This window comes from Hyperolius riggenbachi, chromosome 7 (assembly GCF_040937935.1).
Source record: "Hyperolius riggenbachi isolate aHypRig1 chromosome 7, aHypRig1.pri, whole genome shotgun sequence".
NCBI lineage: Eukaryota > Metazoa > Chordata > Amphibia > Anura > Hyperoliidae > Hyperolius > Hyperolius riggenbachi.
Genome location: NC_090652.1, coordinates 98,880,702 through 98,907,822, shown reverse-complemented (window position 1 = coordinate 98,907,822; position 27,121 = coordinate 98,880,702). Strand labels below are relative to the sequence as shown.

The following is a 27,121-nucleotide window of genomic DNA, read 5'->3' as shown; positions in this document are numbered from 1 at the left end:
GGGATGTTAACCCCGCGATCGCCGCATACAAAGTGTATAATACACTTTGTAATGTTTACAAAGTGTATTATACAGGCTGCCTCCTGCCCTGGTGGTCCCAGTGTCCGAGGGACCACCAGGGCAGGCTGCAGCCACCCTAGTCTGCACCCAAGCACACTGATTTCTCCCCCCCCCCCTGCCCCAGATCGCCCACAGCACCCATCAGACCCCCCCCTGCCCACCCCCCAGACCCCTGTTTGCACCCAATCACCCCCCTAATCACCCATCAATCACTCCCTGTCACTATCTGTCAACGCTATTTTTTTTTGATCACCCCCCCACCCCTCAGATTCTCCCCAGACCCCCCCCCCCCCCCTGTGTACTGTATGCATCTATCCCCCCCTGATCACCTGTCAATCACCTGTCAATCACCCATCAATCACCCCCTGTCACTGCCACTCATCAATCAGCCCTTAACCTGCCCCTTGCGGGCAATCTGATCACCCACCCACACCAATAGATCGCCTGCAGATCCGACATCAGATCACCACCCAAACGCAGTGTTTACATCTATTCTCTCCTCTAAACACCCACTAATTACCCATCAATCACCCATCAATCACCCCCTATCACCACCTGTCACTGTTACCCATCAGATCAGACCCTAATCTGCCCCTTGCGGGCACCCAATCACCCGCCTACACGCTCAGATTGCCCTCAGACCCCCCCCTTATCAATTCGCCAGGGCATTATTTACATCTGTCCTTCCCTGTAATAACCCACTGATCACCTGTCAATCACCCATCAATCACCCCCTGTCACTGCCACCCATCAATCACCCCCTGGCACTGCCACCCATCAATCACCCCCTGTCCACTGCCACTCATCAATCAGCCCCTAACCTGCCCCTTGCGGGCAATCTGATCACCCACCCACACCAATAGTTCGCCCGCAGATCCGACGTCAGATCACCTCCCAAGGGCAGTGTTTATATCTGTTCTCTACCCTAAACACCCACTAATTACCCATCAATCACCCCCTGTCACTGCTACCTATCAGATTAGACCCCTATCTGCCCCTAGGGCACTCAATCACCCGCCCACACCCTCAGAATGCCCTCAGGCCCCAGCCCTGATCACCTCGCCAGTGCATTGCTTGCATCTATTCCCCCCTCTAATCACACCTTGAGACACCCATCAATCACCTCCTGTCACCCCCTAGCACACCTACCCATCAGATCAGGCCCTAATTTGCCCCGTGTGGGCTCCTGATCACTCGGCCAAACCCTCGGATCCCCCTCAGACCCCCTTCCGATCACCTCCCCAGTGCATTGATTGCATCTATTTTCCCCTCTAACCACCCCCTGAGACACCCATCAATCACCTCCCGTCACCCCCCTAGCACTCCTATCCATCAGATCAGGCCCAATACAACCTGTCATCTAAAAGGCCACCCTGCATATGACCGGTTCCACAAAATTCGCCCCCTCATAGACCACCTGTCATCAAAATTTGCAGATGCTTATACCCCTGAACAGTCATTTTGAGACATTTGGTTTCCAGACTACTCACGGTTTTGGGCCCGTAAAATGCCAGGGCGGTATAGGAACCCCAGAAACGGACCCCATTTTAGAAAAAAAGACACCCCAATGTTTTCTGTTAGGTGTATGACGAGTTCATAGAAGATTTTATTTTTTGTCAAAAGTTAGCGGAAATTGATTTTTTTTTTTTTTTTCACAAAGTGTCATTTTTCACTAACTTGTGACAAAAAAATAAAATCTTCTATGAACTCGCCATACACCTAGCGGAATACCTTGGGGTGTCTTCTTTCTAAAATGGGGTCACTTGTGGGGTTCCTATACTGCCCTGGCATTTTAGGGGCCCTAAACCGTGAGGAGTAGTCTAGAAAACAAATGCCTCAAAATGACCTGTGATTAGGACGTTGGGCCCCTTAGCGCACCTAGGCTGCAAAAGTAGTATAATGTGTTTTGGGGTGTATTTTTACACATACCCATGCTGGGTGGGAGAAATCTCTCTGTAAATGGACAATTGTGTGTAAAAAAAATCAAACAATTGTCATTTACAGAGGTATTTCTCCCACCCAGCATGGGTATGTGTAAAAATACACCCCAAAACACATTGTACTACTTCTCCCAAGTACTGTGATACCACATGTGTGGCACTTTTTTGCACCCTAACTGCGCTAAAGGGCCCAAAGTCCAATGAGTACCTTTAGGATTTCACAGGTCATTTTGAGGCATTTGTTTTCTAGACTACTCCTCACGGTTTAGGGCCCCTAAAATGCCAGGGCAGTATAGGAACCCCACAAATGACCCCATTTTAGAAAGAAGACACCCCAAGGTATTCCGTTAGTAGTATGGCGAGTTCATAGAAGATTTTATTTTTTGTCACAAGTTAGCGGAAATTGATTTTAATTGTGTTTTTTCACAAAGTGTCATTTTCCGCTAACTTGTGACAAAAAATAAAATCTTCTATGAACTCACCATACTCCTAACGGAATACCTTGGGGTGTCTTCTTTCTAAAATGGGGTAATTTGTGGGGTTCCTATACTGCCCTGGCATTTTAGGGGCCCTAAACCGTGAGGAGTAGTCTTGAAACGAAATTTCTCAAAATGACCTGTGAAATCCTAAAGGTACTCATTGGACTTTGGGCCCCTTAGCACAGTTAGGGTGCAAAAAAGTGCCACACATGTGGTACCGCCGTACTCAGGAGAAGTAGTATAATGTGTTTTGGGGTGTATTTTTACACATACCCATGCTGAGTGGGAGAAAGATCTCTGTAAATGGACAATTGTGTGTAAAAAAAAAATTAACAAATTGTCATTTACAGAGATATTTCTCCCACCCAGCATGGGTATGTGTAAAAATACACCCTAAAACACATTATACTACTTCTCCTGAGTACGGCAATACCACATGTGTGGCACTTTTTTGCAGCCTAACTGCGCTAAGGGGTCCAAAGTCCAATGAGCACCTTTAGGCTTTACAGGGGTGCTTACAATTTAGCACCCCCCAAAATGTCAGCACAGTAAACACACCCCACAAATGACCCCATTTTGGAAAGTAGACCCTTCAAGGTATTCAGAGAGGGGCATGGTGAGTCCGTGGCAGATTTCATTTTTTTTTTTGTCGCAAGTTAGAAGAAATGTAAACTTTTTTTTTTTTTTTCTTCACAGTGTCATTTTCCGCTTACGTGTGACAAAAAATAATATCTTCTATGAACTCACTATGCCTCTCAGTGAATACTTTGGGATGTCTTCTTTCCAAAATGGGGTCATTTGGGGGGTATTTATACTATCCTGGAATTCTAGCCCCTCATGAAACATGACAGGGGGTCAGAAAAGTCATAGATGCTTGAAAATGGGAAAATTCACTTTTTGCACCATAGTTTGTAAACGCTATAACTTTTACCCAAACCAATAAATATACACTGAATGGGTTTTTTTTTTTATCAAAAACATGTTTGTCCACATTTTTCGCGCTGCATGTATACAGAAATTTTACTTTATTTGAAAAATGTCAGCACAGAAAGTTAAAAAAATAATTTTTTTGCCAAAATTCATGTCTTTTTTGATGAATATAATAAAAAGTAAAAATCGCAGGAGCAATCAAATAGCACCAAAAGAAAGCTTTATTAGTGACAAGAAAAGGAGCCAAAATTCATTTAGGTGGTAGGTTGTATGAGCGAGCAATAAACCGTGAAAGCTGCAGTGGTCTGAATGGAAAAAAAGTGGCCGGTCCTTAAGGGGTAGAAAGCACTAGGTCCTCAAGTGGTTAATATTCCAGGAAAAAAGTGGAACAATGCAGAAAATAATATATACACAAGATTTACAAAAACAAAGTAAAAAGTTACAAAATAAAAGTTTCAACGATAAAAGTTACAAAGATACACACAAGGCTATTTGCTTACCAAAATAAACAGGGATCAAGATAGAAGAACCTTGGACTTGGTTTTTGTGGACGGACACAGTTCTGGTTGGAGTCCATCCATCTTCAGCTACCGTCAGGAGCGGACTGATTTTAGGTATCTGTCCCTGCTTTTTTATGCTGGGAGGAAAATTGTATTGTAGCACACACAACAAAAGACTTCCCTATTCCAGGTTACAAGTGACAACACATTGGTGACATTATTCCCTAGCAGATCAAAGGTAAGGATCTGACTGGCTATTGACTAATTAGCCATCTCCTTGCCAGAGGCTAGCAAATCCCTTTAGCATTCCCTGCTCTTAAAGGTCCGTACACACGCCGGACTGGAGGCAACGACGAGTCCGTCGTCACCTCCCGCTGGGTGGGCGTTCCAACGACAGTCCGGCGTGTGTACGCACTGTCGGCGGACTGATACGGCTGTTTCTGAGCAATCTGCCGGGCGGATCGCTCAGAAGCAGCCGTATCAGTCCACCGACAGTGCGTACACACGCCGGACTGTCGTTGGAACGCCCACTCAGCGGGAGGTGACGACGGACCCGTCCTTGCCTCCAGTCCGGCGTGTGTACGGACCTTTAGTGTTTCCTAATTAGAAGCAGACAATGATAGTTAATTTACATGTACATACAGGATCCCCATGAAGCCAGCTGGCAGACTGGCATATCTACACCTTTGACATAATACACAGCAGATAGAAAAAAGGAAAATATACTCCTGTATTATCCCAACATAACTAGCTGCTATATTCCTGACACTGTTCCCCTCCCTTCATTGCTTCATCGTGTGCTGTACCATTGTCTCTCCATTCACATACTTGTGCTGGGTACGCACTATGAGATTTTCTGGCCGATTTACTGTCAGATCGATTATTTCCAACATGTCAGATTTGCTTTCCGATCGATTTCCATTCACTTTAATAGGAAGTCGATTGGAAAATGCTCGGATATCGATCGGAAAGCAAATAGAACATGTTGGAAATAATCGATCTGACAGTAAATCTAACCAGAAAATCTCAGTGTGTACCCAGCATTAGACAGGACATGCAGCTGCGTGTTGCCCTCAGTGCTGATGGATGAAGCTAATTAAGGGTGTGTACGTAATTAGTGTCTCCTGGAATTTTGTTTCCCCTTAGAGTTCTCTGGACCGACCTTTGACCTTCTTTTGCCTGAAGGTTCATGTGGAAGCACTATGCTGTGGGCAACATGTTTTTGTGTAGCTTATCTGTCCCCAGAATGTTGTAATAAGGCATCCTGCGCCCAGTGCCTCTGATAAAGCAAAAGTGAAATCTGATCCGTTGGTATTGACATTTATTGTATTCTTATTGCAGGTCTTCCACCAGCTATGCAGAAAGTTATGTTTAAGGGACTACTTCCAGAGGACAAAACACTAAGAGAAATTAAAGTCACCAACGGAGCAAAAGTTATGGTGGTGGGATCCACCATCAATGACGTCCTGGCTGTTACCACCCCCAAAGAAACCATCCAACAGGAAGTGAAGGAAGAGGAGAACAAGAAGGAGCCTCTGTGCAAGCAGAAGGTACCCTTCAGCCACACCTATGCTTTCATCATTTATGTTATGAGTCTGAGATTCAGAAACAAACCTCTGGATTATGTGGGGGAAATGGCTGATGTGAATTCTGTATATGGAGCCTGATGCTTGTTTTCTGCTTCAGTACTGGATACTAGATAACAGCCTAGATATAGAATTATGGGTTTGCGCTGACGTCCTACAGTCAGTCATTCAGTATATTCATAATATAGCTTTATCACAATGGAGCACTCACCCAATGGCCTATACTCAGTTCACCTTTTCTCCTAAAGATGGCCATACAGCTATCGAATTGGCAGGCAATCGACCATCCGATTCGATAATCATCTAATCGGATGAAAATCAGTTTGACATGCTGCAAGATGTCGGGCTGTCGTGGTCGATAGGGTGCGCGGTGGTGACAGCGAGCGATATCGGGACGGGAAAACTCCGGCTGCTGTCCCTACTAATGTCAGATATGCCAGGTGACCTATACTTTACCTGTCCATGCCTGCTGCTTGCTCCATCTGCAATCCGCATAGACGTGCCCAGGGCTGTGGAGTCGGTACAAAAATCATCCGACTCCTCAGTTTATGAAACCTCCAACTCCAGGTACCCAAAATTGCTCCGACTCCTTAGTCTAATTTTTACAAAGGCTATGGATTTGGTTCAAAAATACTCCGATTCAGTTTATTGAAACCACCAACTCCAGGTACCCAAAATTACTCCTCAGCCCTGCAGACACACCCCATGTGTTAACCAGAGTAACATGGGCGCATGTGTCATTACGCATGTGCCCATGTATACGCTGGCAGCCACGTGGGGCGTGTATGCTGATTGCAGACGGAGCCAGCGCTAAACATGGTAAAGCACGCCGGACGCCCCTTTTCCACCGGCATACTTCTGGTTTTGACCTGATGCACTGCATTCTGTATTTTTTTGTGTATTTGGTCATTAATAGTTTTTCAATACCCAATGAAAATCATGGCAAAAACCAAACTTGTTTTAATAATTGAAGAAAATCGCAGTGCGTTTGCAGAGTTGGTTTTCAGTGGAAGAGACCTAAGGCTTATTGACACAATGTTTATTTTAGTGTATTTCTGTAACCACTTGCATGCAAACACATAGTTTATATCTTGAATGAGAACTCATGAATCTGCATTATTGTGCTTAAAATGTGATTAGAATTGCATCAGGCTTGCTGTTGATTTTTCTGAACCGCCTGTTTTGTGTCGGTGCTCTTGAAGTTCATTCGTGGTTGCTTTAAGCTCAGCGGGAGGCTATGTGAAACCAGATGCAGTGCAAACAATCTGCAGTGACGTTGTGTAGGAATAAATGCAGGTGTACACAAAGCCAAACTCTTTCCTGGTTGGCAGTCATCCCACTTCCAGCTTCACTATTTCTTCCTCCCCTAAGTGTAGAAGGTTTTCTCTACGGATGATACTAATTGGCATCAGTTCCCTATTTCAGTTTCTTTACTGTATTTAAAGTGGACCTTAAAGGGCACCTTAACTGAGAGGGATGTGGATGTTTCCTTTTAACCACCCTGGCGTTCTGATTAAATCGCCAGGGTGGCTGCGGGAGGGTTTTTTTTAAATAAAAAAAAAACTATTTCATGCAGCCAACTGAAAGTTGGCTGCATGAAAGCCCACTAGAGGGCGCTCCGGAGGCGATCTTCCGATCGCCTCCGGCGCCCAGAATAAACAAGGAAGGCCGCAATGAGCGGCCTTCCTTGTTTTGCTTATATCGTCGCCATAGCGACGAGCGGAGTGACGTCATCGACGTCAGCCGACGTCCTGACGTCAGCCGCCTCCGATCCAGCCCTTAGCACTGGCCGGAACTTTTTGTTCCGGCTACGCTGGGCTCAGGCGGCTGGGGGGGACCCTCTTTCGCCGCTGCTCGCGGCGAATCGCCGCAGAGCGGCGGCGATCAGGCAGCACACGCGGCTGGCAAAGTGCCGGCTGCGTGTGCTGCTTTTTATTTCATTAAAATCGGCCCAGCAGGGCCTGAGCGGCAGCCGCTGGCGGTGTTGGACGAGCTGAGCTCGTCCAGACCGCTCAGCTGGTTAATCAATACCAGTTGGTTGGCAGTCCTGCTGATCTTTGGCTGCTGTAGTGGCTGAATCACACACCTGAAAAAAGCATGCAGCTAAACCAGTCTGACTTCAGTCAGAGCTCCTGATATGCATGCTTTTTGAGGGGCTGTGGCTAATAGTATTAGTGACACAGGATCAGCAGGAGAGTCAGGCAACTGGTATTATTTTAAAAGGAAAAATCCAGTTTATGTTCCCTTTAACTCAGAACATCCTCTCGGCTCTATAATAGCCTTTAAAGAGAAACATTTCTTTGTTATTCTTTGTTACGGCTGATGCAAATCCTGCAATAAATCTGCAGTGTGTGTACTTCCTGCTTTCATGGAAGCAGACAAATTAACATCCTGTGTTTACGAATTAGCTCTCTGACACAGCTAAAGAGATCAAATTACGGTTGTGATTAGTCACAAATGATGGGGAACTAGACAGGCTAAACTAAATACATACAGGGTCCACTTTAAATACTATAGATTATGACAAAATACATCTATTGTGGTCCTAATCTGCGAATGATTTTTGCACTAGCTTAGAGGGCTTCTAGTAGGGAAAGGAGTGGTAGAAGTGCTGACAATGGGAGAAGGGCCTATACATGACATGTGAGGCTGGGCATGAAGGGGTGTGGGTGTGTGTGTGTGGGGGGGGGGTGATTACTGTATGTTATGTGATTGGAGGGTTTCTATAACTAAAATGGGGCCTATATAATGAAGGTTGTAGGGGAGGGGGCAGTAAAGTAGAAAAAAAATTATAAATATAGGATACCCAATTTTTTTTTTTTTATTTATTTATTTTTTTTGATTTTTTTTTTTTTGTAATGGAGTAGACTCCTTTTATAGTAAACTCCAGGGGACCTGACCAATTAGTTTACTATATCAGAAGTTTACTGTATCAGAATTAATAATACATTGTATAGTCATACAGGTGCATGGTCGGAGACCTGGGTATTGAATTTTCAATAGCCAAAGATTTGCTATATCAGAGTTTACTATAACAAGCTTCTACTGTATATTGATTTAATATGGAAATGTTGTGTTGTATTTTTCCTCCCCTCACTCCTGCTGAACTTACATTGTTTAATGTTGTTCTGTTTTAGCAACACAGAAAAGTCCTGGATAAGGGGAAACCCGATGATGTCATGACCTCTATAAAAGGAGTACAGGTGCAAAAGTCCTTCTGTTTACTGTGGAAACCAGCAGAAATCTATTTCTACTTCTTATCTAAACACAGCAATTACTTTTTATAGCTGATAATTCTTCTAAGTAATGTTGTCTGCCCTTTCACCAGAAGTACGAGTGAGGTTTTCACTTTCTGAATGGCTGAGTCCTGAATGTCACATCTTACTACTGTACTGATCACCTATATACTGCATGCTATTGCTGGCTCTAAATAGATGAATAAGAAGTAATTGAGGTTTAGTTTTAAAGTAAACCTGAGATAAAGAACTAGAAAAAAAAATTATACGTACCTGGTGCTTCCTCCATCCCTCTTCAGGCCAATCTGTCCCTCGCCATCCTCCTCCGCCACCACCTAGATTGTCCAGTAGAAGCCCCGTTCTCTTCGCCAGTCAGGGCGTACTGCACATGCACGGCCTGGCTGTACTCCCGTCACTGGTAGCGTTTTACACCTGCACAGTATTACTGCACAGAATGCTCCCAGCCGTGGTCTCAAAGCATTAGAGCTGCAGCCACTATGGCATGCTCTATAGGCAGAAGCAATGTTAAAGAGAACATGAACTGAAAATAAAAAGTAAAAATAACCATACACAGGTCATACTTGCCTCCTGTGTAGTCTACTCCTCAATCTCTTTCTTCTCTTCTGCGTCCCAGCTTCCTGATCAGCACACTGTTAAACTGTAATATCACCCACTTGAGCCATAAGGAAACATAGACATTACCTTGCACATTCAATTGTGACTGACAGCTGCTGATATATAACTGACAGCAACTGGTATATTTCAGTTTTGACAAAATATTGTCAAAATTGGAAGGGATCGCTGTAAGAAGAAAATGGTGATCTTTTGAAAAGAACTGACGGTGAGGTTAGTATCTAATATTCATTTGCAGCTACGTCATGTGGTTATTTTAAATAATTTTCCTCGCTTCAGGTTCCCTTTAAGGAGTTTTGTCCAAGGTCTCCTCACTTAATAAGTGCTGGCTTACCAAACAGGAAGATCTGAGATCCGCACCCTGGCCTCCTGTGTCTGGTTGGATAGTGTAATGGATAAGTGCTCTGCCTCTGACACAGGAGACCTGGGTTCGAATGTTGCCCCTTTCTGTTCAGTAAGCCTGCATTCAGTGATGAGACCTTGGGCAATACTCCCTAACTCTTCAGCTTTAAATCTGCCAGGAGAAAAGCGAGATATACAGTTGTGTTCAAAATTATTCAACCCCCACTGAAATTGAGTGTTTTGGCCAGTTTGACATTGTTTTTGATCATTTCAGTCATCTTGTTTACAATTAAATCAGAGGCACTTGTAAGTCAGACAAATATAACATAACATTTATAATGAAATTACCACAAATATCTTTTCTGTGTTCACATCATTATCAGTTTTATTCAACCCCCAAGTGACATTCATTTTTGGTACAACATCCTTTTCTAGTTATAACAGCTTTCAAATGTGAAGCATAGCTTGACACAAGTGTCTTGCAGCGATCTACGGGTATCTTAGCCCATTCTTCTTCATGGGCAAAAAGCCTCCAGTTCAGTCACATTCTTAGGCTTGTGCGCTGCAACTGCTTTCTTTAAGTCCCACCAGAGGTTCTCAATCGGATTTAAGTCTGGTGACTGCGATGGCCACTCCAAAATGTTCCAGCCTTTAAACTGCAACCATGCTCTAGTGGTCTTGGAGGTATGCTTGGGATCATTGTCCTGTTGAAAGGTCCAACGTCTCCAAAGCCTCAGGTTTGTGACGGACTGCATCACATTTTCATCCAATATCTCCTGGTACTGAAGAGAATTCGTGGTACCTTGCACATGCTGAAGCTTCCCTGTACCTGCAAAAGCAAAACAGCCCCAAAGCATGATTGACACCCCCCCCCCCCCCCCCGCCATGCTTCACAGTAGGCAAGGTGTTCTTTTTTTCATAGGCCTTGTTCTTCCTACTTCAAACATAGTGTTGATCCATGGGTCCAAACAGTTTAAATTTTGTTTAATCAGTCCACAGAACACTATCCCAAAACGTTTTTGGTTTGTCCACATGACTTTTGACATACTGCAGTCGACTCTTCTTATTCTTTGGAGACAGCAAGGGGGTGCGCCTGGGAGTTCTGGCATGGAGGCCTTCATTACGCAGTGTGTGCGCCTTATTGTCTGAGCTGAAACTTCAGTACCCGCATCTGACAAATCTTTTTCAGTTCCTCAGCAGTCACACGGGGACTTTTCTCCACTTTGCGCTTCAGGTAGCGCACAGCAGTCGAAGTCAGCATCTGCCTTCTGCCACGACCATGTAGCGTTTCAACAGTGCCCTTTGCCTTGAATTTGCAAATGATGCTTCCTATGGTGTCTCTTGAGATGTTTAACATCTTTGCAATCTTCTTATAGCCATTGCCCTTCCTGTGAAGTGAAATCGCCTCTTCTCTTGTCTTCATGGACCATTCTCTTGACTTCACCATGTTTGTAAACACACCAGTAAATGTCTAGAAGGAGCTGAGTATCACAGTCATTTTAAATCTGCCTAATTGGTGCTTATTATGCTTTATTGCTGCTCGTTAACATCCACAGGTGTTTTCAATACATAATCGAAAACGCTTGAATGAACCTCTGTTCTTAAGACTGGTAGTCTTTAAGGGGTTGAATAATAGTGTCAATGAAGAAATAACAAAAAAAAACATTTAATACTGTATTACAAAAACAATTGATGTCATTTTACTTGCATTTGGTTCTTTAAAAAGTCCTTGTAAGATTTTATTCTGAACACCATTACAAACGTACACTAAATTCCCTAAAACCCTTTACAGCATTGGGGGTTGAATAATTTTGAACACAACTGTAAATGTTTTGTGTTTAGTATGAACAACAGTTTACTTATGCAGGGAGTAAGGACTCTCGTCTGTCTGTCTGTCTGTCTGTTTGTCTGAATTGTGCATTGAAAATCTGTTTTGACAGTTGTACATGCCTGATTGGAGCCAGCAGCTCTGTCAATTAATTGATAGAATCCTTAGGAACTGCTGCGGGTGAAGTTCTTGTTTTACTACATGTATATGGATGGGTGGATAGTGTACTGGTTCAAGATGCCACCTTAGGCAAGACTTCCTAAAGTCTAAACACTCCAGGGTGGCCTACAGAACGCACCCTCAGTGGCTGAAGCTCTCAAGCCCTTTGAGTCCAACAGGAGTAAAGCATCGTAAAAATGTTAACATTATTATATAAGCCAGATTTAAAAAGAAACTTGCAGTGAGCTCTAGAGGTTTATTGACGTGAATGAATAGTTATAATTTGTGTTACAGGAGCGGCTTCCAACCACCCCCATATCTGGTATGTACAATAAGTCCGGTGGGAAAGTAAGACTGACATTTAAATTGGAGCAGGACCAGCTATGGATTGGTACAAAAGGTGAGTGTTGAAAATCATACGTAATTGCGGTTTTAACATTTTAGATGGTATATTTTAAAGAAATAGATGAATTTCTGCTGTAATACGAGTCTGTCAGCTAAATGGCACATCACTTAACCTCCTTAGTGGTATCCCCGACACTGTGCCGGGCATACCGCTCTCTGTCCTCATGAGTCCTCCAGAATTAATTAATTTGCTCTCATGGCAGTAAAAGCTTTAGCGAGCCCTAGGCTAGCTAGTAAAGGTGTCCGGCACCCAGCGATCGCCTGGGATCCCCCCGTTTATACATTAACCAGTCTGGATCCAGCGATCGCGCAGCCTCCCTGCACAGCTCCAGTCTCTATGGGGAGGATTTCGGCGAGGTCATGACATCATGTGCGATACTCCCCATAGTGAAGACCGAAGCCGTGCGGGGATGCTGCGCCGATTGCTGGATCCAGGCTAGGTAATGTATAAACTGGCTGGATCGGGGGGTGCCGGACACCTTTACTAGCTAGCCTAGTGCTAGTTAAAGCTTTTACTGCCATGAGAGCAAATTATTTAATCTTGTGGGGCAAAAACTAACAAAACCTCCTGAGCGGCGTAATGCTCTATTGTGTTGCCCCTGTTACATGCCCCCATTCCATGTGTCTCCCGTTTAGCGCTCCCATTATAGTTCCCCCAGTGTAGCTCGCCTCTATTTAATGACCCTCTTCTGTCTCCTTTATAACCCCTTCAGTTTATAAAGCTCGCTATAAACCATAGTTACCCCTTTATAGTGCCTGGTACCTGATCCCCCAAAATGTATCAGGTCCTTTCAGATGCCCCCATCCTCATCACCTCCCCTTCCCCTATTATAGTGCCTCTTTTAGTGTGCATTCCAAATAGGGGCTCATTCTAGTGGGTGAAGTCTCATATGGCATAAGTGTACTGCATTTAGAAGAGAACTAGTCAAGCTGTGTTTGGTTAAAGTATGATCCAGAGGCTTCCCAGACCCTCTTCAAGCCCTCCGTCTGCATGCGATCCTCCTCTTCTTGTTAGCGTGCTCCCAGCCACTTATGAGCGCATCTGTTCTGGGCTTGTCAAGTGAACTCCATGCATGCCAATTAGAATGAAGCCACTCGTGCATGCCCTGTCCAGACTATTTTATTCACGGTGGGAGAGCAACCACAAGAAATCTATTTAACAAGGTCTTGTTGAATAGATGTACCTGTGGAGGGACCCAGTGCTAGAATGGTGGGCTGCAAGAGGATCGGGGATGCCAATGGACTATCTAGAGCAGCCTTTTTCAACCTTTTTACCCTCTAGGAACCCTGAAAATAACATTTGGATCTCGAGGAACCCCTGAAAAAAAATGTTTTAACTCGAGGAACCCATGCATATTTATTTTGCATGGTCTTTAGAAATTGGTGAGGCTGTTTATTTCACTACCCTCATTACACTGACACTCATAATACTGTCTCCTTATCCTAGTGCTTTTTATAAATGTGCTCATAGTGCCCCAATTTGCTGCGCCTTGTTTCAGTAATCCAGTGGTCCTCAAACTAAGGCCCATGGGCCGAATGTGGCACACACACACACACACACACACACACACACACACACACACACACACACACACACACACACACACACACACACACACACACACACACACACACACACACACACACACACACACACACACACACACACACACACACACACACACACACACACACACACACACACACACACACACACACACACACACACACACACACACTGTATTACTTATAGATTTGGTCAGCTACATCTTTAAATATTGGTGGTCCGCGTATAGAATAGCAGTGCTGGCACCACCCATCCACATGGAAGCCAGAACGCAGTAATTTTGCTAGTTTCCAATCAAATTCCACATCAGATGACACTACTGTCCAATTGGACTTCAGGTTGTCACCTGGGTATGCTTCACTGTCTGGCCCGCAAAGACATAATTTTATGTATACTCCGGCCCCCCAGCAGTCTGAAGTATGTTTTTTTTTTTTCAAATTCTTTATTTTAGTAAATTTCATACCAGATATTTATCACATTCAGTAAACAACAAACATAAATCACAATAGGGTGTACATGTTGAGACAACCCCTCGACAATAGATTTATCAGCCTCCTTTTCCTATTTATTCAATTCACCTGATAACCTTTTCCACTTGGGTGTCTACCCTCTTTTTTTCTTTCATCTCATAAAACCCATAATTACACCTCTTCTTGTGCCTTCCACTCATTCATTCATTTCCCATCTAATCCTCACCACCCATTCTCACAGGCTTCCTTTTCCTTTCTCTCCTTTTTTTTTTTTCCCCTCCCAATTTATCCACCGTCCTGGATCCATGCCCCCTTTACCTTCAACCTCTTATTTACTTTTAGTCCCCTCCGCCCATGCTCAGAGATACCCCATCACTTGTCTGTATTCTGAAGTCTCATTGAATCTATCCCATTTTTCCCATGTCAGTTTGAACTTCTTCTCTTTCTTATTTATTGAGTGGGTCAGGCCCTCCATACGTTGTATATAATGTATCTCTTGGAACCACTCTGCGATCCGAGGAGTCAAACAGGACTTCCAATGTCTCCCAATTAAAATTCTAGCCGCATTTATCAGCTGGCAGCATAAAGTTTGCCTATATTTACCAACACTAACCTCACTATAATGTAATAAAAAAAGAGCTGGATCATCTGTAGGTTTCATATCTGTTAATTTACTTATATAATATTTAACATCCGTCCAGAATCCTCTTATCTTTGAGCAGTTCCAAAAAATATGTAAAAATGTACCTTCACTCTCACCACACCTCCAACACATCCCATCCAAATCCACGTACATCTTCTTTAACTTATCCGGCGTAAGGTACCACCTTGTAAGTATTTTATATCCTGATTCATGAATCCTTGCTGAGATCGATGTACTATATGACAATTTTATTATCTTCCCCCATTGCTCATCTGTGAAGGAATACTTTAAATCCTCCTGCCATTTCAGCTTTAATTGATTGGTTGGGTCTTCCCCCTCCAACAATTCCCCATAGATTTTTGCTAAGATTCTCCTAGTTCCCTGTGCGGAGTCACACATCCGCTCAAACCTTGATAGGTCTCGGCCGAAATCCTCCTTCCTTCCCTTTGATATTACAAAATGTTGGAATTGCATTAGGTTCCACCATTTAATATTTGAGCCTCTAAACTCTTCTTCCAACTCTTTCACGGACTTCCAATCCTCCCCCTTCAATAACGCTCTAGTTCTTATTCCCTTCCCAATTCTAAGCTCTCCATTCTCTTTTCTATTACATCCCAACATGAACTCTGGATTATCCAGAATTGGCATGAGGGGGGGATGGGGTTGGGGCGAGAGATTTTTTTATCTCTAAATTTTTTAAATATCTTAAGTGTCTGGTTTATCAGTATACTTGCTGGGTGTCTACTCTTGTAGGATCCTGAAAACCATAGGACGTTATGTAATGGGAATTCCACCATATTCTGTTCAATGTCTACCCATAGCTTCACCTCGCTTCCTCTATGCCAGTCCACGGCCCTAGTCAGGACCGCCGCACTATAATACAGGTATGGGTCCGGGACCGCTAGCCCCCCCTTATTCTTTGGTTGTGTTATTGTAGTAAATTTTTGTCGCGGGGGTTTATCTTTCCATATAAAGCGAGTAAATTCCCTTCTGAGTTCTCTAAAGTACTTCATGGGTACTGGAATTGGTACAGTTTGGAATATATATAAAAGTCTAGGCATTGCATTCATCTTTAGGATATTAATCCTTCCTATCATTGAGACCTTGATCTTTCTCCATTTTAATAAATCTCTTTTTAGATTGGCCAGGATTGGGCAGTAATTTAACTGATAAGTTTTTTGAATATCCCCAGATATGTTTATTCCCAAGTACATAATCGCCTCTACTACCCAACGGAACTTGAAATTCGTTTTTATCTTTTCCCTCTCCGTTTTAGACATATTAATCCCCATTGCCTGACACTTATCCCAATTGATTCTAAAATTTGTCAGGTCTCCATATTTCACAAATTCGTTCATTAGATTTGGTAAAGAGATGTGTGGACTCCGCACATAAAACAATAGCTCGTCAGCAAATGCTGCAACTCGATGCTCTCTCTGTCCAATCTTAACACCCAGGATATCGAGGTTATTTCTGACGGAACACAGGAATGGTTCTAATATCAGTGCAAATAGCATTGGTGACAGTGGGCATCCCTGGCGTGTGCCATTATGTATCTCCAGAGAGTCAGAGAGTGTACCGTTGACCCTCACCCTAGCCGTCAGATTCCCATACAGGGCAAGGATCCACGTCCTCATATTCTCTCCCAGGCCAATATGATGTAATACAGCTTCTATAAACTCCCAGCCGACCCTGTCAAATGCCTTCTCAGCATCCGTCGATAACAGCATGACAGGATCGGCTGAGGTCCCCGCCCACTGTATCAGGTCCAGTGTCCTCATAGTGTTATCCCGTGCCTCCCTAGTAGGGACAAACCCCACTTGATCTGGATGTATTATTTCCTGTATCCATGGCAGCATTCTGTTTGCTAATATTTTTGCGTATATCTTAAGGTCTACGTTTAATAACGATATTGGCCTGTAGTTTGCACACTGAGATGGATCCTTGCCCTGCTTGTGTATGACCGCTATATGTGACTCTAAGGAATCCCTACCCCATCCTTTTTGATCCCCCTTCCTATCTACCAGGGCATTTAACGTTGACACCCAGTGGGGTTCTAAATTTTGGAAGAATTTCTCAAAGTACTCTATCCCAAAGCCATCAGGGCCAGGGGCTTTCCCTCTAGCCATACTTTGCATGGCTTTTTTCAATTCCAGCCCCGTAATTGGTGCTTCCATCTGTTCTATTTCTGCTTTCGTTATTTTCCCCAATCCACAGTTTTCTAGATATTGCATGAGCTCGTTTTCCTTTAGTTTTGTTTTCCTTAAATTATATAATTTTTCATAGTACGACTTGAATAATTCCGCCTGCTCTTCATTTTTATAATGTTTAGTCCCACTGGGGTCACAAATATATGTGATAAAGTTTGCTATCTGTTGCTCTCTTAGGGCTCTGGCCAGCATCTTTCCTGCTTTATCTCCATATTGATAATAATGTCTTTTACATCTATGGGCCGCATATTGTGCCTTTGTAAACATCATCGATTTTAATTTCTCCCTCTCAGCCACCAGTTCCCCTTTTATTCCATGTAATAGGGTTTTCTTGTGTATCTTTTCTAGATTAGTTATTCTTTGTATACACTCCATCATTTCTTTTTCTCTTTCTTTTTTAATTCTACTCCCCTCCTGGATCAAAATTCCCCGAATCACACACTTGTGTGCTTCCCATATGCTTACAGGCGACACATCAGTGGTAGTATTAATTTCAAAGTATTCCTTTAGTTCCTCAGTTATTCTTTTATCAATATCTTCCCTACCCAGCAAGGAGACATTCATTTTCCAATTATACTGTTTATTACTCCGATCTCTTAGTCCCAACTCCAGGAAAATTGGAGCATGATCTGCCAGCGTTACCACCCCTATATCTGTATTTATTCTCTCAGAGAGAAGACTATGCGAGACCAGAAAATAATCCAATCTAGAATATTTATCATGTGGATTTGAATAAAAGGTATAGTCTCTCTCCTTTGGGTGCTGTATTCGCCAAACATCAATCAGTTGTGATTTAACCAATCTTTGTTTACATCTTCTTATTACCCCCTGAGAGAGACTAGACCCTCCCGTGGATGAATCTAGGTCCGGGTCCAAGACAAAATTGAGGTCTCCCGCTATAACTCTCGGGCCATCCGCAAATCCATCCAATGCGTCCAAGGCCTTGTCCATAAATGCCCCCTGAGCCGCATTCGGGGCATACACTGTGCCCAAAGTTAATTTTTGTGAGTTAAAAGTTCCCTTAATATATAATAATCTACCTTCATTATCTAAATATTTCTCTATGTTTTCTACCTTGACCTCTTTTGAGATTATTATTGCCACCCCTTTGGTTTTAGTATCCCGGGAGTTGCTATAATAAGCGTATGGAAATCTTTTATCCGTTAATTTTGGGTGTATTGCTCCCTTCAAATGAGTCTCTTGAATAAAAGCTATATGCACATGGGACCTATGGAGAAACTGCAACAGCATTGTCCTTTTTTCCAGGATATTTAAGCCACAGACGTTTAGGGACAAAAATTTAAGTTGGCTCATTAATCCTATGATTTTCTTTCTCAGCTAAGGATGGCATCCAGGACAAGGTCTTGACAAAAACATTTTCAAAATAGAACTCAGAGAAGAAAGCCCTTCCATTCATCCACACATTCTCTACACCACCTAACACATACAAAACCCACCATCTTAGTGGATTTAATCCACTATACCCCCTAAGGGGTTTCTTGGGAACATGTCTCTTTCTGGGGAGACATTCACTGCTCCCTTCTGGACCTTTTTCCATGGTCCCTGGGCTAAGAACACCGCCACAACCTGCCGCACACCCCCCCCCCCGACCCCCCCCTCCTCTGCTATCCCCCCCCTCCTCTGCTATCCCCCCCCCACCGGAGCCGGCCGCCGGCCCCCGGCGGCGCGCGCCCGTCCGGTGCCAGACCAACTTTGCTAAGCACCCCCCAGGCGCAGAGCCGCCCCGGGCCAACCGCCCCCAAACCACCGCCCCCAAACCAGGGCGCAGGTCGGGGAGGGGGGGGGGGAGACACACCTCCATCTCTCATCACTCGTCCTCGCCCTCACATTCCCCTTTCTGTCATTACAGCAACCAAGGGCACACCCCCGTAGCCAAACGGGGTAGGAGGGGGGGGCAGCAACCCCCCCGGGGCCCCCGCCCGGAGCCGCCCCCCCCCCACAGGGGGGACGGGGGCAGGGAGCCATCCAAGCACACACCCCCCCCCCCCCCGCGTCGGGACCTCCCAGACCACCACACCAAACCAGAAAATATACAAATCAAAACATTGACCAGAGTAGGTCTCTCCCTCTCCTCCCCCCCCCCGCCGTGACCCCATGGCCTTTGTGCTTATCGACCACCATATTTCCTCTCAATTCAAGTTTTTATCCTCCTAAATTTCCCTCATTATTTTATTACCTATAAACCCGCATTTCATTTATGCCTCACTACTATGCAAGAGGGGAGTGAGGAAGAGAGAGAGAGACCAACAAACAAAAAAAACCCCCAAAACACAACACAAATCAACCAATATTGTGCTCACATTATACATTCCCCCCCTCACGTTATTTTAGTTAAATTACCCTTTTATATTTCAATGCAACTTCTTTATAGTTTCAATACAATCTATTCTCAAGTCCATTGTGTGCCTCCTTAATAAGACCTCGAAAAGTGAGGATTAAAACCTATATTCCCATATTAATTTCTGTGTTCCCACTCCCTTTTAAAGTGCAGTCCATCTTCATTTCCATCTTCAAACACAGAAACACTTATCTTCTACCTTTATTCACCTCTCTGTTCTCCCACTGTCTATTCTATCCCCAATTTCCTTTTAAAAATGCGGATTGCCTTGCAGCCCTGCTGATCCTCTGGCTTTAATAATTTTAGCCATATACTCTGAACTAGCAATGCAGATCAGAGGTTTCTGACTGACGTCTGACTGGATTACCTGCCTATATGTTTCTGGTGTAATTCAGACTCTACTGCAGCCAAATAGATCAGCAGGGCTGTTGGGCAACTGGTATTGTTTAAAGGAAAATAAACATGGAAGGCTCCATATTCTTCTCACTTCAGTTGCCATTTCTTCACATGATAATGTGGGCAGAGGTCTTCCCTCCACCCCCTGCTATTTACTGCAACTCTTTTCCACATAATACCATTTTAACATAAATGTACCTGTCTAAATGGAGTACACTTATTAAGATTGATGCAAAGAAAATGGGAACAAAAGTTAAACACTTGCACAGGGTGACCAATCAAATTCCAGTTGTGAAATAAAAGGAAGGTTGTGCTCGCTTGCTTTTTGGTAACTGCTCCACTCTTAATCAAGTAGTCTATGCTCAGAAGAGAAAACAAGTCACATCAGGGAGGGTGGCTTAGGACAAGGAAGGTTGTACTTGTTGTTTGAAATGGGAAATATACTGTCATATGCTACTGCAGTCTGATATCTTAATGTGTTCTATTTTCAGAGAGAACAGAGAAAATTCCCATGGGTTCTATTAAAAATGTTATCTCCGAGCCAATTGAAGAACATGATGACTATCATATGATGGTAAGAACTGTACATCTCATAGAAACAAAATAAAGCTTTTCTTTTTTAGCCTCCATTCAGTGGTGCACAGCGGTGCAATGTAACGGCCGCATTGTCACACTGATCGCTGCAATGCACCCAGGGCTGTGGAGTCGGATTTTGAGTCTGAGCAATATTTGGTACCTGAAGTCAATCAGTGGTTTCATAAACTGAGGGATCGGAGTTGGGAGTCGATTGATTTTTGTACCAAATCCACAGCCCTGGTAAGTATTAGACAAAGGAGTCGGAGTTGAGGAGTCAGACTTTGAGTCCTATTGGGTACCTGGAGTCAGAGTTTGAGTCGGTGGTTTCATAAAATGAGGAGTCGGATGATTTTTGGTCCGATTCCGCAGCCCTGAATGCACCACCACTGCGACTATCACAGTGCAGCTGGTGCAGTTAAACGGCATGACGTATCCCAACGCAGTGCGTTAACACAGAAGGCGCATGTTGACAGTGAAGCATACTTTTCATTACTGCATGCAATGCGGATAACATGCATCGTGACTTTCCCATTCTGTTGCGGTCCTGCTTTTACGTAACATCCACTGTGAACCTTGCCTAACTGGTACAATAATCATCAGGGTTTTTAGAGTCAATTGTGTGGCAGTTTTCAGTTATTCTATTATTCCCTTAAACTGGATCAATAATGGCTGTTTACGCTCTGACTAAAACACTGAAGCAAACGGAAAAACCCCCCAAAAAAGTCAGATACTCACCTGGAGAGGGAATGCTCTCATAGAATCTCATAGAGCCTTCCTCGTCCTCCCTTGTTGTCCTCATTCCAGCGCTGTCTTTCCCAATGAAGTTATTCAACCAACTGGTGGAATATGTCTTTGGGGAACCTCAGAAAACACTGGTGCTTACAAAGATGGTTAGTTCTGAGCCACCTGCTTTTGGAAGAACTCCGTGACCCGAGCGCTTCCAAATCCTTCCAAGGTGACAAATTTGAACAGGGAACAATGCTGGAGCGAGGACACTGAGAGATGACCAGAAAGGCTACAGAGCCTTCCCTCTCCATTGGTGAGTATCTGACTTTTTTCACAGTTGCTTCACATTTGCTTTAATTCCCTGTTCTCCCTGTGGCATAGAAACAGCTAATTTTTACATTTTACAGATTGCAAATTCTGATTCAGCAGGAATTGGAATGTTGAGGCTGATTAAGAACTTTGCAGGGACTATTTAGGTTTTGGAGCTGCTGATAATTATCCAGCAACTGATTTATAAATAAAACTACTGATTACCAGTAATTGTCAACTCTAAAATCTGATTAGCCCCTTTTGAACCAGTATTTGTGTATTGAACTTTCTGCCCATCTTCAGTGGTCACATGAATGTACAGGAAGCTGCTGACTAAGGGTGCATATACACGTCCAACTTTACGCCTGATTGTCGTTTAAACTGGTCGTTTGAAGGACTTGAAGTGCAAACAACAAGTTGTTCAAACGTCCTGTACAGACTGACCAACAAATGGGCTGATATCCTAATTGTCATTTAACCAACTTGATAATGGACAATGGACTGGACAGACCAATGGACTAGATTATACGACTGATCAAACAACTGTATTTTTGAACGTCTATAAGTTGGACAAACGACTAGAAGACGTTTGTACACCCGTACAAAATTCACAGTCGTTTGAACGACAGTTGGTCCAACTGATCTGCCAAGCGGATCGGGCAAACCTGCTGTTATCAGTTGCTCGACTGCGCATACACATGCCCAACTTGTCATTAAAATGACAAGTTGGGCGGAAAATCAGGATGTGTGTACGTAACTTTAGGTTCATTCTCTATTAAAGCCCCAATAAACTGCCAGAGTTTGGCCACCAGAAACTGCATGTAGTAAAGCAGGTCCATGATGGTAAATGGCTTCCTTTATGTTCGTTAAAGTGTAACTGTCGGGCATAAAATCAAAAATCAATTCTTTATTTTTATCTGGTAAACAAATAATACGGATGCAAACCAGGCAATCCAAAAGTTAAAATCTCTATTACTTTTCTAGTTTATAAATAATTCCCCAGTTTACCAGACTCTTATTTGGTACGTTGCCACACAAAGGAAGTTGCAGGGCATGCTGGGTTGTCTTTTTTTGCTTCTTTATTTCCCCTCAGACTTAAAGGGGAACTTCAGCCTAAACAAACATACTGTCATTAAGTTACATTAGTTATGTCAATTAGAATAGATGGGTAATATCATTTTTTACCCACCCTGTTTTAAAAGAACAGGCAAATGTTTGTGATTCATGGGTGCTGCCATCTTTGTCATGGGGGCAGCCATCTTTTTGGTTGAAAGGAGGTGACAGGGAGCATAAGACACAGTTCCAACTGTCCTGTGTCCTGATAACCCCTCCCAGCTGCATGTGCTAGGATTCAAATGTCAAATTCAAAATGTAAAAAAAAAAAAAAATTGCACCAAAACAGCAGAACGAGAACAACAACATCAGCAATCCCATCATGCTTTGTACAGCATAAGGGGAAAACTGCCCGGGCAGTTTTCTTGTGTGCAGCTAAAAATGAGGCTTGTATAAGAGAAACAAAGTTCTGATGCTGTGAAACCGTTAGGCCTTGTTTCCATCTGTCCGCTTCTATCCGCTTTTTATCAGCACATCAATGTTACAGATTGATACATGTTGCTGAAAAGCGGACAGAAGCGCACAGATGAAAACAAGGCCTTAAACACCAAGCCTTTTCAGTGCTGCTGAGTCGATTTTTAGTCTGGAGGTTCACTTTAACTAATGTACAGAAGCAAAAAAGGACAACCAAGCATGCCCTGCAACTTCCTTTTTGCGGCAACGTACCAAATAAGTAAACTGGGGAATGATCATTTATAAACAAGAAAACTAATAGAGATTTTAACTTTTGTATTGCCTGGTTAGCATCCTTATTACTTGTTTACCAGATAAAAATAAAGAATTGATTTTATGCCTGACAGGTACTTTAAAAAGATACACTTTTTAAAAAGGTCATAATGCAGGGCGGCCAACAGGGAATTGAATTTTCAGAAAGAACTGCTACATTGAGAGCCATTTGTAACCAGATCACTGCAGACCAGCTCCCATTCAGTTGCATTAAGATTATTTGTTATTATTATTATTATTATAGTAAAGGACACCTGTAAGTAACTGTAGTGGTAATATAAAAAAAAAAGCCAGATACAGTACTTTCTTACCTATGGAATGGGAAGACTATGGGTCCTATAGTCCTCCCTTGTACCCTTTGTTCCAGCGTTGTCAACCCTGTTTAAATTTGCCTCAGGAGGCTTCGGAAGCACTGGTGTCTCGTGCTTCTGAAGACTGGAGGCTCCCTACTGTGCATGTGCTGTACAGAGCTACCCATCATTAGAAGGACCAGTGCATTAGAGACACCAGTGCTTTCGAAGCCTCCCAATGGCTCATGGATGTGTATTCCACCAATTGGTTGAGTACACACCAGCGGGGTGACAATGCTGGAAGGAGGGGGGAGCAAGAGAAGACAAGGAAGCCTCTACAGGATCCAGAGCCTTCCCTGGCCATAGACTAGTATCTGGCTTGCTTTTTTTTTTTTTTTTAATTTTACTTTAAGTGAGAGGGATATATGGATGCCATATATATTGCTTTTTAACTGGTTGCCGACTGCGTCACGCCACTGGGCGTGGCCGCGGCGGCAGCCCCAGCACCGCCTAACGCCGATCGGCGTAAAGTCCTGGGGCTGTTTTTTTTGCAGGTGATCGCGCTTGGTAGGCAGAGCTCCGCCCCGCCTTCAGTCTCCCACCGCCGATCGCGCTCTGTTAGATGGCAAAACCGCCGTCTGTAAACACAGTACATCGCTGTGATCTACAGCAGCACTGTACTGGGGACAGCCGTGTGACAGCCGTCCCCCCTGGATGGCAAGGCAGCGATCCGCTGTCATAGGCTGAAGTCTATGACAGCAGATCGCTATGATTGGTTGGCTCTGGGACGGAGGGAGGGGGGAGTTTAAAAATACAAAAACAAATATTTGTAAAAAAAAAAAAAATTATAAACAACTGGGTGGCGATCGGACCCCACCAACAGAGAGCTCTGTTGGTGGGGAGAAAAGGGGGGAGGGTACTGCGCAGCTCCCAGCCGCTGGCGCGCATGCAGCCAGACTTTACCTGCACCAACTGGCCAAATTACCAGGACCTGTAGTGGAAGATCCAGCAGGCGGAGAAGGAAAGTGAGGGAATGATGAGCCTGGAGGGGGCTTGGAGGAAGCCTCAGGTATGTATAATTTACCCCCTTCGCCTCCGGTACTCTGAGCTTACAGATTTAGTGTTCAGAAAGTTTTATTACATATTCAAAGTGACAAACGTGAATGGTAAATGGAGGGGACACTTTAGTCTACAGGGCCGCTCTTTTCTTTTGCGAGAACAGCTGCGCAGTACGCCAGAGCCGTGGCTCAGTGCTATTGCGTAGGCACGGTTGTGTTCGCGCGGGTGCAGCACAGCCACACTGGTGCTTAAAGAAGAGAGCAGCCCAGATCTTCTGGCAAACGGTGGAAGGAGCAAGGAGGACCAGGGAATCCTCTATTATTCCTGTTCTTGGGTATTTTGTGACCCGAGCTTCACTTTAAATGCAAAATAAGAATTTAGGATTCCAGAAAAGTCCTATTTATTATTGTTTATCTCATTGGTTCTCGATTTTTATGTTTGCTTTAAGAAATTCTATGTAAGACCAGTATACTTGCTCCATGTTCTCCGTGTTTACAGTTGTTTTTTTCTTACTGTGTTGGCAGGCTTTCCAGCTGGGTCCTACTGAAGCTTCTTACTACTGGGTATACTGGGTACCAGCGCAATATGTGGACGCCATCAAGGACACAGTGTTAGGGAAATGGCAATATTTTTGAAGTTACGTTCACCTCTGGCACAGGACACAAGACGCTGGGAGGAGCCAACAACCCACCACCGCCTTTTCCCTTCCTGCACCCAAGACACCCTTTCCCCCATCCCACCACGAGCCCCCATATCCCAGTGCTCCACAGAAACCTTACAGGGGTGGAACTTTTTGCCATTGCAAAGTATCCTGTGGGGCACAGAAGGCTTATTCTATAGGAGCCAGAGGTGACCGATCGTTCCTAGTTTACATTTTTAACATTTTGCCAGTTGTGGGATCCTGACTGCAGCTGCATCAGCCATAACACCCAAGTGAAAGAGCAAAAACCCTCTACTTCTTTTTAAACATTCTAGTTGCCAGAGAAACCAATAGAGATTACCTTCAGCACCCTCTGCTGGTCTCCCTGAGCCATCATGACAAGTATTGGATCTCTTGATGCTGACGAAGAGCTTCCTGGGGACGCAACGTGCATAGCCACACCCTCCACAGCATGCAGGGCTCCCTGTAGTACATGCTGATGACCCCCAGCGACCCCTCATCCTGAGATTGTTGTGACTATACTGTGACAGCAAGGCAGGTCTTTTCAAGATGATTAGTGTGTGCCACGCCCACAATGGAGGGATGTACACCTGCTTCATTAATTTGTACTTTTTTCTTGTTTTGGATTATTAATTTAGAAAACAGAATAATTAAACGGGTGCAGGAAAGGCTGCACTGCATACATTTGTCACGGTCTGTGTGTGTGTTGTTTATTTTGTACACAGCAACCAATACATAGGGCATTTTTGTTCCAATAGTGTGTTCGGCTATGTTCATGGTTGGGGTTTTTTGGTGCCTGAAGTGATTATACATGTCGGGTGAAAATATAGTGTGAGTAGAGGACTGTTCTGATGTCAGCAGCCTCTGCTCACTATGCAGAGTTTAAAGCAAACCTGCGACATTAAAGGATACCTGGAGTGACATGATGAGATAGACGTGTATGTACAGTGCCTAGCACACAAATAACTATGCTTTTTTTCTTTCTCTGTCTGAAATAGTTAAATACTAGGTATGTAAGTGGCTGACTCAGTCCTTACTCAGACAGGAAAGGACTACAGTGTGACCCTCACTGATAAAAAAAATTCCAACTATAAAACACTTTCCTAGCAGAAAATGGCTTCTGAGAGCAAGAAAGAGATAAAAAGGGGAATTTGGCCCACAAGTGGTTTCTCCACCTTGCATTATGTTTGGCCCACTCTAGACCATCAGGGAAGCTATATTGGAGTTGAAGCCCTGGAACACCTTGGAAGGGGAGGTAGGGAGAACAGCACTAAATGCTAGGGAACTGTATAGGGGGAGGGTGGGGGCCTCTAGACACCAAGGAACTGTATAGGTGAGGGAGGAGGACCTCTAGACCACTAGGAACTGTGTAGGTGTTGGAGGGAGCCTTTAGACACCAGGGAACTTTTATAAGGGAGGAAGGTGGCCAGTAGACGCTAAGGTTGGCCCGCGACTAGGTCCCAGTGTTCAGTTTCGGCCCAGTTTGTATTTAAGTTTGAAACCCATGCTCTACTTTGATAAAATCCTAAATTGGGCACATTTTCCCCTTCAGGTACATTTTAAAAATCCTTAGCCAGTAGTTAATGTAGTACCCTCTGCGACCTGCAGGGGGCACTTTCTGCTTGTTTTTATCCCTTTCTCCGTAAGAGGAGCAGAGTGAAGCACATATATTAACTGGGGAAAACATTACCTGCAGCGCTCAGGATAGATGGCTTTGTACAGAATGGGCTTGCGTAAAGTGACCTTGAAGTAAATCTGTAAATAGCACCGGAGCATATGGACCATAAGGTTCATAATTGGAAATTACCTTCAATGAAAACTGAGTAACAAAATGTATTTTTCGTTCTAGAGAGGTACAGACTAACCAGCAAGCTCATGGTGACCCAGAACTCATTGGAGTGTGTAAGGGACTACAATG

General features: G+C 44.0%; 1 protein-coding gene across 1 annotated transcript in view; it reads left to right on the top strand.

The window, feature by feature from the left end:
* The window catches only part of UBFD1 (ubiquitin family domain containing 1), a 39,433-nt gene extending 13,539 nt beyond the window's left edge, over positions 1 to 25,894 (top strand). The window contains exons 3-7 of the mRNA XM_068244438.1: positions 5,251 to 5,459; positions 8,633 to 8,698; positions 11,988 to 12,093; positions 20,235 to 20,317; positions 25,067 to 25,894. Of these exons, the coding sequence (XP_068100539.1) occupies positions 5,251 to 5,459; positions 8,633 to 8,698; positions 11,988 to 12,093; positions 20,235 to 20,317; positions 25,067 to 25,177 (575 nt within the window). The 3' untranslated portion in view covers positions 25,178 to 25,894. The remainder of the gene's footprint in view (positions 1 to 5,250; positions 5,460 to 8,632; positions 8,699 to 11,987; positions 12,094 to 20,234; positions 20,318 to 25,066) is intronic.
* Positions 25,895 to 27,121: the final 1,227 nt, after the last annotated feature.